The following is a 10,364-nucleotide window of genomic DNA, read 5'->3' on the forward strand; positions in this document are numbered from 1 at the left end:
CCCAGCTATTCCCCTTTCAGAAGTGTGTTACTTGACAGCCCTGGTGGTTATACTGACTTTTCGATTCAGCTATCTTCATCTAACACGCTGGCCGGTGTTAGCATTTCTTTTTGATTCTACAAACAACTACTCGCATACAACTTTCGATCATTGCATTCATCATGACTGGCGTTCGCGGCATTGGACGGAGGTTGACCCTTCTTGCACTCCTCTTTTCTTCTTCATACGCCCATTCCTGGGTGGAACAACTCATGGACATTGCTCCAAATGGAACCTTCGTCGGCGCTCCGGGCTATCCTCGAGGATACGTTCCTCGCACAAGCCCCTCCTTCAACGATGATACTATGACAAACCGATTGCCTTCTGGCACTGAGCCCAAGGTCACCGAGTCCGACTTCCTTTGCAAAGACACCCAGCGAAAACAAACTCAAGCAGATGGATACCCACGATTACAGACGAGCGCAGGCGCCGCTGTTGCTCTCCGCTTCCAAGAGAACGGGCATGTAACAATTCCAGATACGCAGAAAGGAAAACCTAAGAACCGCGGAACACTCTATATATACGGAACCTCGGAGCCCAAGGACGACGAAAAGTTCTTGGACGTCCACAACTCGTGGACTGCCGACGGAACTGGTGGTGATAAGCGAGGTGTTCTGCTCGCGACGCGAGACTACGACGACGGGCGCTGCTACCAGGTCAACGGCGAACCAATCTCTACAACCCGTCAGAAAGAATACCCACATGAGGCAGACCCCAGCATGGGCATGGACCTGTGGTGTCAAGCAGATATTGCACTGCCTACCAATGCACCATCTGGCAAGCCCTACACACTCTACTGGGTTTGGGACTGGCCTACCGCTGCCGGTGTGGACCCTGGCCTGCCCGACGGCAAGCAGGAAATTTATACAACCTGCATGGACGTGGATATCGATGATAGTTCCGACGCTCGAAAGAGTGAAGCGGCGAACTATGACACAGATCAGTCTCTGAACGCAGCTTCCATCCCCGAGCAATTCAAGGAGATCTATGCGGCGCCACCAGCAGAGGACTCCGCTCCTGAGTCGTCTTCCACTATAGCTCCAACTTCTTCTCAATCAACAGAGCAGGCGTCTCCGAGTCACGCGACGACATCCTCTTCGTCATCCTCATCTTCGTCCCCTGTGGCAACAGCCACTGTAACTTCCTTCGTTACCTCTGTCTTGTGGGTGCCAGCGGCTACTCCAACAAGCAGTGCTTAAATCACTTTTATTTTACTATGTTGAAGCGTTGCATCTGAATGCGGCATGGCTCCTTGCATTGGTGGTGTTTTGTGCAACGGCTGGATCATAGCACAGCGCGTCTTGGCCCATGTTGATATTCTGACTAGCTGGCCTGGTCATGAGGAGTTGAGTTTTCGGCATTTGTCTTGCGCCTCTTTTTCAACTCTGCTTTAAAATGGCCCCGTTCGTTTCGTTGCATATATGTCAGAAAATGTATATCAAATACATAAGAATATCAAAACTGAAGGATTAAGGACTCTCTTAGTATCTCGTAGTATATATACAGACTACCCTGAAAGTATTATGAAAATCATTGATTTTGGCACGGCAAAGCGTATATACGTAGCATCTCGTCTTCGTCACAAGTGGTGCCGAGACAGACGACAAGGCAGTCAGTTCCTGCCTGAATCTTAAGGCACACACGGAGTAGATCTGAAACAATCACGTGCTAAGGACCGTCGAAGTGGAAGAAGCGGCGAGATCGGAATTGACACTCTGCTTCTCAGGTCTGCTGCTGTGGTCTGTGACTGTCGCAGTCTTATTTTATTATATTTCGCCTCGATTGCGCCTTGCTTTTATTGATACCAGCGCTCAGCGTTGAAACGGCGCGCAACCAGCCCAGGCTGCAGAGTAGGAAGAGAGACAAGCGAACGACTTCGAGAGACGCCGAACTCCACAGCAATCCCGACTGCGCCTCGTCACTCGCCGGTTCCTTAACGTTTCGTTTCGTCCTCTCCAGTGTTGAGAACGAGGTTGAAGGCAGGGCCAAAGTGACCAACGCAGCACCGCAAGGGATTCATGCTGTTGAGCACAGCACCTGTCTTCCCCATCGTCAGCCAAGTAAGTACCCTCGCCACATCTCCGACGGTCTCTGCTGGCTCTGCTGGCGCTGGCAATTGGACGCAGGATACAGCTCCTGTGTGCAGTTTAGACGCCCATCCCCCCTCGTTTTCCACTACTTGTGCTTTTGACCCCCTCTCTTTTCCCTCTCCTTCCTTCCCCCTTCCTGTCCCCGAGTCCCGCATCGCTTGAGTTGCTCTTCAGCGTTTCTGACATCTACCGGCGCGTAGCTGCGCTATATTTAGCATCCTAGATTTACCCTGGACAATTCAGACTCTCGAGCGCGGAAGAAACACCAATCCGAAACACCTCTGCATAGCGACCAATCCTACCACTATCATTGGCTTCTAGCGACTCGAAGGACCTGCGAACTGCCTCAGTTACCCGCCCGTTGGAACTGCCACATCGCTGTTGTTCCTGACCACATCCGATAGTCTGGCCCTTGGGTAGATTGTTGCCGCTCTGCCACAACGGTGATCCATTGGGGATACCTGTTTCATCTCTTTGGCGCCTCGCCTTACCTTCGCATTCGTTGCTTAATTTCCGATATCGAGATCTCTTATTTGTCCCGCCTACAATAAATACCAAGCGTTGGGTCGTGCTCTCAACAAGCAAGGAGTCCGCCAGGTGCCCCTCCCAGCGCCGAATCGCAGTTCCTCGGATCACCATCGCTGTCCCACAACCGCCATAACCCGCCATAACCCTTGACTTGGAGAGTGTGCATTGCGCTCATACATACTGTGGATTCCTGGTGTCTCAGTTCGCTGGCCCCCAACCAAATACAGAGCATTGCAGAGTAGTGGGCTGGCGATCGCGATGCGAAGCTAGGGTGAATCCCAACCACCACCGTTGCCTGAATTGATATTCTCTTCGACCTTCCCGTGACGCGCAATCATCGGTCTTCGCTACAGCGCCTTTTGGTTTTCTTGTTTTTTCGCGCGGAACCGATGACTGCCACTATGACTACAACAACTTCGCCCCCTCCTTCACAGCAGGCTGTTACGTCCCCTAGCCTCCAAGTCTTGCCTCCCCTTGTAACCGATTCACCTGTCAGACTGGGTAGTCGCCAGCGATCATCCTCGTACGGAAAGGACCGTCTCTCCACATTTTCCAACCTTTCCGTAGCCTCTCAGAACCGGTCGCGGCCAGGGTCACATGTCTTCCCCATATTCCACTCCAGCCTGCCCTATGCCTTGGTGCGCGATTTCGCATATCCGACTATTCACCCCTTTCATTATGGACCACTTCCACTTTCGGCGTCTGGTCTCTCGAGTCCAGTAAGCGAACACCGGCGACTATCCGATCCCCCGGCGTCTTGGGACAGTTCACGTGGCCAATGGTCGACACAGCCTTGGGGGGCCGATACCGGACAAGGGCATCAACAGCTACCGGCGATGTCCTTTGGCGATGGACCTCCCTATAGCGAAGACGAAGACCTGCATAGCCCTGTGTTCTCGGCGCCTCGTCATCGCAAGAACAAATCTACTGGGAGCGATTTGAATGGAAGATTATCCAGCGGCCACCACTGGCCCCGCCATCTGAGCCTATCTGCGGATAACGAGCGTGGGACACTGGTTAGCATGAACGCGGATGGAAGCGAGACTTACTACGTGAACGACGACGATGATGACGATGATGGGCCTGGCGGCGACCTAGTCACCTACCCGCCAAACGAGAGCCGATTCACCTACATCGGCGCATATAATGATAATCACGGATACGATCAAGGAGCAGGTATCGTATCCGGAGACGGTACTCACCGCTACTCGCGCGATTTCCAGTTCTCAGTTGGGTGCCCCGATGAAGAAATGCATGGGAAGGCGGTAGCGCTCTTTGACTTTACGCGCGAGCACGAGAACGAGCTTCCATTAGCCGAGGGTCAGGTGATCTTTGTTTCATACCGACATGGTCAAGGGTGGTTAGTTGCGGAGGACCCTCGAACTGGCGAGAGCGGCTTAGTCCCCGAGGAGTTTGTTCGTCTCGTTCGCGACATCGAAGGCGGTCTGACTTCGCTCAACGTTGATGGCGAAGCTGAATTTGAAGACGAATACTCGAGTCCGGATTCGACGGAGTCTCAGCAGGAGGTCACGCCGACCGAGCATTCAGCAGCTAATGGAGAGGCTATAAAGAACACAACAATTGGCGAGACAGATAAGGCGGATCAAAAGGAACATAAAACAGCAACGTCAGAGGCGGAGCAGCCCGCCGAGCAGAAGCAATGACCTATGTGGATGCATAGGCTGCAGCGACAAAGTCACGGTCCGTGATCGTGAGTGATTTCCTTCTCTTTGCGAAAGTTCCCCGGCTGGAACTCGAGACGGTCGAGATACAAATTACTAAGATACCTGAAACTGCATACACGATAGAGTCGATCATGGTTAGCCCCATGGTCTGGATGGAGGTTGAACCTGTGCTTTGAATTTGAAGCATACCATATCATACCATATTTAACATATTATTGCCGGGAAACCGCAGAGCCAGGCTGCGGGTGCGCCATGCAACGCAACGCAACGCTTGTTACGAGAGTGATGTGAGTGAGATTGTACATATTTTTCATCATTTGGAGTACTGTTCAGCGCCAGCGTCGGGAGGTCATCAATATATCAATCATATCTATATCATACCATATTATTTATCAACCGATATAGCTTACTAGGGGTATAGATTAAAACAGTAGAAGAGAAACTACTCAGACAGCTTGACATCACACCCATGACCATGTCCATGTCCACTTCGAGCTTCACTTTCCGCAGACATCTCTGCAACCGCCGCCAACGACCCCGGCAACTCCGCAAACCTCCTGCTCTTCATCTGCTCCATCTGTGCCTGCTCGCTCTCACTCAGCGCCGTCGCTGTCGCAGTCGCTGGCGTCGCCGGCAAATCCATCTCATACACCTCGCGACTCGTCCCGTCAAGCTCGAGCTTCATCCTTGACGCCAACATCGCCGCTTCCGTTTCTGGTTCTCCGTCCGCTCCTTCCCCACGAGGACTGCCCTCTCCGTTCGCAATCGCAGTGCCTCTACCTTCATCGCTGCCCTCTGCCTTGCCTCCTTCCACGTTCTCCCCTCCTTGACCCCGCTGTTTTTTCCGTCGGAGGAAGAAGAACAGCAAGAAGATGATACTCGTTACCGCGACGGCGCCGACGATTCCACCTGCTATCCCGCCTTTTGCCGCAGATGAGAGGCCACCACCGCCACCATCCGTGTCTGTTTCAGTCTCTGTTGTAGTTGGGCTGGTCGAGGTGGTTGAGATCGATGTCGTGAGCGTCTGCGTCGCTGTCGAGGAGGTCGTGTTGGAAGAAGTACCGTTGTCCATCTGTGCCCATTCTACGCAGCAGATGATGTAGTTTGGACCGGGGCAAGTAGGCGCGGACTTTCGAGTATCGCAACAAAACCAATGTTAGCTCGGACCACTGGGCCAGCGCTAAATGCAAAATATGCAGGTCTAGACAGATATCAGCGGTGAAGGGATATACCGAGTCATACGCCCCTGTATAATATTCTCCGTCGCATGTCTGGTTGTCGCGGTTCTTGCAGTGGCCGCCGCCACGGGGGGTGCTGCATGTGCGGTGGAGGCAGCACTGTGAGATGGTATACTGTGTCAGCATGTCTGGGAAGTGGCTAGTGACGGTTTGTCTATAGGGCTATGGTCTTTAAGCCGCGGAAGGGGACAAGAGGGTTGCGTACTTCATCGCCGGGAGTGTCGCGGCATTGGTTTGCATAGACGATACCTCTGCCTGGTGGTCAACCTGTTAGCCGGGGGTGCACAGGAGCACAAGGCTTTAAAATCAACTTAGTGAGAAGGGAACGCACAACTTGAACCAGGCAGGCACTCTCCAGTGCCAACACCGCCGCCACCACATGAACTATCCGACGACTGACGGCGGCTTATGGAAAACGCCGAGTCGAAGGTGCCAACGGGGTCGAACAGATACATTTTGCATTGCACAGAGGAAGATGCAAGCTGCAAAAAAATCTGGCCCCAAATGGCTGTAGGCCCTTTTACGCATAGGAAGATGAGAAAAAAAAGGTGAAGAAGCGCAAGAGACACAGACGGGGTTCAACGCCCTATGTATGACCAGGGAAATAGGGCAAAACACTTCGGTACTATATGCATTTACTAGCCCTGGGAGCATATCATGCTACAGTCACGTCAACACGAGAACCTCACCATCCCTGTCGTTTGACTCAAAGCCTCGAACCAACAATCGACAGATCACCAACGCTCCCCTCCATCAGCAATTAATGAAGCTGGGACAGGTGCCAATCATCCCCTCGTAGGGTTAGTAGTGCAGATCACGACAGGGGAAACACGAGCTTTGGGATTAGAGCATTGGGTCTGCCGCGGATGACACCTCGTGCGGCTGGTTTGAGCCGGCTTGGACGGATCCGCAACATTTGCCAAACGGCGCTGTTGCCTATTCGGTTGGGCCAAGGATTGCCCTTGATGTTGATGGGGATGGTAGTGCGGGATGCGGATGAACGCCATTGCCCGATACTCGAAGGATTCTGGAGGAAAGCATATGCGGAGGTGAAGATCAGCATTTCAGGGTCTCGGCACTTTTTGACAAGCTTAATCGTGGTGAATTAAGCACCGGGGATTCTGAGACACGGCCAGACGGGCAGGAGCCCTGAACATGGGTACACCTCAGTCGAGGACACTGGGATCCTGTTGTGCTACTCATACGTTACTGATCCAGAGATTGACAGCAAATAGGAAACGGGTCAGCTGACTAGTATACCTAGCTTTAGTCTTGTTCATTGTTTGCTACCCCTCCATTCATTGACCTATTCTGACTGACCGAAGAATGGAAGAAGTTGGAACCCAGCCTGAGCCTCAACTCGAGGCTCAACCGGAGAAGGTTTTCCTCAGCCCTGCAGGCAGTCCACTGGCGGTCGGCGAGCCAGGCGATACCATCCTCTCACCTGAGGAAGTGCTAGAGATAGTCACATCTACTCCATGCAGACATAACATGTTGCATCGTCCAGATCTTTGTCCTGATCTACTTCGGTGCACCAAGAGTATCAAGTGGAGGCACCCCGCCCCTCCAGCCCTACGTATGAATTTTATAGATATTACCAACTGACATTGCGGCCAGGATCGAATCCTCTGCGTCCCAAACAAAGACTACGAACGCTCCATAGCCCTCTTCAACTCCCGCCCTGATATCCTAAACCCATGCCGCCCATTACCTCTTTCATCGTCGAACGAAATGAACCACAAGTACCCGTGCTTCAAGGTTGCTTCAACGTCCCAGGCCGGATCAGTTTCTGGCAACTTGTTCCAGAAAATTACATGCATTTTGAATGTAAGCCGGAGAATATTGAGTGGAGTCTCGGTATGGATTTCTCGTTTGAGTTTGAATTTACACATGAAGTCTACTTCAACTGACTGACTCGCCTCAGGAAGCATCCCCTACCCAAAGCTAAATCTATACGTCCAACGCGCAATCGACGTCAAAGACGACGTGGGACTAGTCGACCTCATAGACGGGCAAAACCTCGCGACCGAATGGGGCGAAGAGAATCTAGACCATGAGGGGACAACAGATACACACTGGCTAGAGGAGTACTACCAACTCCTGTGCGCAGAATGTCGAGCGGAAGGAAAACCAGTGGAATTTGTCTTTCTTGATCCGAATCCTAGCCCTAGGCGGAAGATGTGGGACTTCTTGGTTAAAAATGAGAATAAGAGGAGGTTAGGGTGGAAGTATTCGTCTGAGCGGTATGCGACGAGGTATAGAAAGCATGGGTCTGTGGATCCGAGGACGAGGGTTAGGCCGGGACTCTAGGTAGTTGTCTAAGGGTCTTGGATATTTGTAGGCTGGTGAGCTCATTGAATTTCCGGCGAGGGTTCAAGGGGAGCTCAAGGTAACGAAATTGATCATTTTCCGCTTAAGAAAAGAGAGGAATGAAGGGGGACAAACACGCAAACAAGTTTTATTTCCAGCAACATGACCGCACAAAATCACATCAAACATTTTGCATAACGTACAGAAAAGTGCCCAAGAAGTTGCAGGATAGGATAGGGTAGGGTAGGTAGGATGCGGTGCGAGCTAGAGAGCAAAGCGAAGCTAATTGAAAAGAAGAGAATGGAATATGATGTAATAGCAGTATAAAAGAAAGAAAAAAAAAAAAAGGGAGCAAATCTAGCTTAACCCAACAAATCATCAAACGCAGAACCACCCGTCTTAGGCTGCTGCTGCGTCGGCTGCGACGGCGCCGGCGAAGAAACACCCGACGACGGCGCACCCCAAATACCAGCGCTAGCCTTCTCCTTCGCCATACTAGCAAGGTTGGGTCCCTTGTTTGCGGCGGCGTTGTTCTTCTGGATACCGGCGCTGGCACTAGCAGTTGACCACAGCGAGCCAAAAGCGTCGCCCGAGGCCTTTGCAGCGGGCTTGGCGCCTGCACCTGCAGAGGGCGTCGCGGGGCTAGCGGTGGACGAGAAGGAGGAAGTAGACGCCATGCCTGGGCGGTGGCCGAGACCGGCAGAGGGGCCCTGCGAGGCAACGGAAGTGAAGTAGTTGGGGGTTGCGGCTTGGTAGCCTGTGTGCTTGGGCTGCTGGGCACCGGGTTTGGCGGCTTGCGAGGAGAGGGTGGGGGATGTGAAGCCGCTTGATGTTGGGGTTGGCGTCATTGAAGTAAACCCGACGATGCCGTCTAGGTTGGACCCTTGCATGCCGGAGACGGGCCGTGGGGCGGCGAATTGGGTGGTGGAGGTCGTGCTGACGGTTGAGGCGGGAGGGGGAATGTTGAAGTTGTTAGATGACGCCTGGGCTGGGGCTCCCTGGGGTGCGGACTGGAAGTCGTCAAAGTCATCGTCGTCGTCGGCTGGTGTAGGGTCTAGCATGTTGAGGCCGTTGCTTCCGGCGGGCTGCTTGCCGGCGGCCACAGAGGAAGGAGCTGCAGCAGGTGCAGGCGCGGGATCGTCATCAAGGAAGTCGACAAGGTCAGGTGCAGGCGCCTTTGGAGGCTCGGGCTTCTTCGCTTGAGTTTGAGCACGGGGAGGACTGGCCGCGCGCCTCCGGGCCGGAGCCGCATCGGCCTCGTCGTACTCGTCGTACTCATCGAACCGATCTGCGCGTCGTCCCCCAGCATCCCCGAAATCTCCGCTTTGGCCTCCAAAGCCACCGCCATCGCCGTAGACACCTCCGCTGTATCCGCCAAAGGAAAGACTGTCGCTACCGAAACCTCCATAACGACCGCTTCCGGAGCTCCCAATTCCACCACCAATTCCACCACCAATACCCGCACCACCCTCGAAGCCGCGGAACTTGTTGCGGTTGGTCCTGGCCTTCTTTCGCTCGGAGCGGATCAACTCGACATCACCTAGAAGCTTGACTAGCTCCTGCGCGCGGTTCCGCACGTTGATTCCTTGGTCCTTGCCGTTGGGGTCGATGTAGTGGAACTGGCGGAGCATGCGAATGAGGGACAGGTGAGATCTGGCATCGTCGACGACTCGCTCCGATCCGTTCTTGATGAGGAACTCGAGAAGTTGAAGACCCTGTTGTCCGGCAAGAGGCCACCGTCAGCATTTCGCCGAGAACATAACAGGAAAATTCAGGTAACCTACCTTGTAAATCTGTCGCCACTCTTCCGAAGTCTTATCTGTGAATCGCTTGTAAATCATAGGCATGATCTCGTTAAGTAGTTGGCTGTCACAAAGAACAATGCGGTGTCAGCAACGATGCGGAAGGGTTTCGAAGCGGAGGGTTTAATATAACTGACTAGTGATGCGTTCCAGTCGCAATTTCCTGCATCAACGTCGTGGAGGCACCCCATGGCTCGTTGTTTGTAGCTTCTCGGACCTAGCAGGTGTGAGTGACCCGGTGCCATAACTTTCCACCCCCACAATCAGGATGCGGAGCGGTGCCGACATCGCGTATGTGAACGGTCGGTAGCACGACGAACCTTGGACTCCATTTCGGTGTAATTCATGACAGCTGTAGAGACGGGGATATTAGCACAGAGTTCGAGCTCAAGATAACAAAAAAAGGCTTGCAAGCTCGTCAAGTTGAGGCTTACCATTTTGGACCTTGCGCACTCCCGCCTTGAGATCATACAAGGTAAGGTTGCTGACCTGGTTCTTGAGCGAATCGAAATCCATGGTGCACCTGTAGGATAGAAGGTAGGCCGGCGCAGACAATCCAATAGATTGGAAGAAAAGTACAAGTTTCAGAACAAACAATTGAAGGAGCTGGGGAGAGGCGTCGAGGGGAGAATCAAGTTCCAGCTGGCCACCCCGTCGGGTCCAAAGACTACG

At 53.1% G+C, this 10,364-nt stretch overlaps 6 protein-coding genes across 6 annotated transcripts; 4 read left to right on the plus strand and 2 right to left on the minus strand.

The window, feature by feature from the left end:
- The first annotated feature begins 105 nt into the window (after nucleotides 1-105).
- BDV14DRAFT_208268 (uncharacterized protein) lies at nucleotides 106-1,385 on the plus strand. Its single transcript, XM_073775351.1, has one exon. It carries the CDS (start codon nucleotides 162-164, stop codon nucleotides 1,236-1,238), a length of 1,077 nt encoding a protein of 358 aa, XP_073629195.1. The 5' UTR covers nucleotides 106-161; the 3' UTR covers nucleotides 1,239-1,385.
- A 480-nt stretch (nucleotides 1,386-1,865) lies between these two features.
- On the plus strand, nucleotides 1,866-2,323 carry BDV14DRAFT_46342 (uncharacterized protein). Its single transcript, XM_073776822.1, has one exon. It carries the CDS (start codon nucleotides 2,058-2,060, stop codon nucleotides 2,289-2,291), a length of 234 nt encoding a protein of 77 aa, XP_073629196.1. The 5' UTR covers nucleotides 1,866-2,057; the 3' UTR covers nucleotides 2,292-2,323.
- Nucleotides 2,324-3,058: 735 nt separating this feature from the next.
- Nucleotides 3,059-4,321, plus strand: BDV14DRAFT_199031 (adaptor protein NBP2; the record flags this gene model as incomplete). Its single annotated transcript, XM_073773143.1, has 1 exon — nucleotides 3,059-4,321. One exon carries the CDS (start codon nucleotides 3,059-3,061, stop codon nucleotides 4,319-4,321), a length of 1,263 nt encoding a protein of 420 aa, XP_073629197.1.
- Nucleotides 4,322-4,784: 463 nt separating this feature from the next.
- On the minus strand, nucleotides 4,785-5,414 carry BDV14DRAFT_199032 (uncharacterized protein; the record flags this gene model as incomplete). Its single annotated transcript, XM_073773144.1, has 1 exon — nucleotides 4,785-5,414. The coding sequence occupies one exon, from the start codon at nucleotides 5,412-5,414 to the stop codon at nucleotides 4,785-4,787; it is 630 nt and encodes a 209-aa protein (XP_073629198.1).
- Nucleotides 5,415-6,906: 1,492 nt separating this feature from the next.
- BDV14DRAFT_189011 (uncharacterized protein) lies at nucleotides 6,907-7,890 on the plus strand (the record flags this gene model as incomplete). The annotated part of the gene is made up of 4 exons (XM_073771147.1): nucleotides 6,907-7,044; nucleotides 7,198-7,338; nucleotides 7,413-7,437; nucleotides 7,505-7,890. The coding sequence occupies 4 exons, from the start codon at nucleotides 6,907-6,909 to the stop codon at nucleotides 7,888-7,890; spliced, it is 690 nt and encodes a 229-aa protein (XP_073629199.1).
- Nucleotides 7,891-8,179: 289 nt separating this feature from the next.
- Nucleotides 8,180-10,309, minus strand: BDV14DRAFT_171293 (ENTH domain-containing protein). The gene is made up of 5 exons (XM_073768368.1): nucleotides 10,127-10,309; nucleotides 10,013-10,044; nucleotides 9,830-9,909; nucleotides 9,675-9,756; nucleotides 8,180-9,605 (listed from the first exon to the last, which is right to left on the minus strand). Exons 1-5 carry the CDS (start codon nucleotides 10,206-10,208, stop codon nucleotides 8,253-8,255), a joined length of 1,629 nt encoding a protein of 542 aa, XP_073629200.1. The 5' UTR covers nucleotides 10,209-10,309; the 3' UTR covers nucleotides 8,180-8,252.
- Between the last annotated feature and the right edge of the window lie 55 nt (nucleotides 10,310-10,364).

The sequence above is a fragment of the Aspergillus stella-maris genome, assembly GCF_047715825.1.
Source record: "Aspergillus stella-maris strain CBS 113639 unplaced genomic scaffold BDV14scaffold_20, whole genome shotgun sequence".
Taxonomy (NCBI): Eukaryota; Fungi; Ascomycota; class Eurotiomycetes; order Eurotiales; family Aspergillaceae; genus Aspergillus; species Aspergillus stella-maris.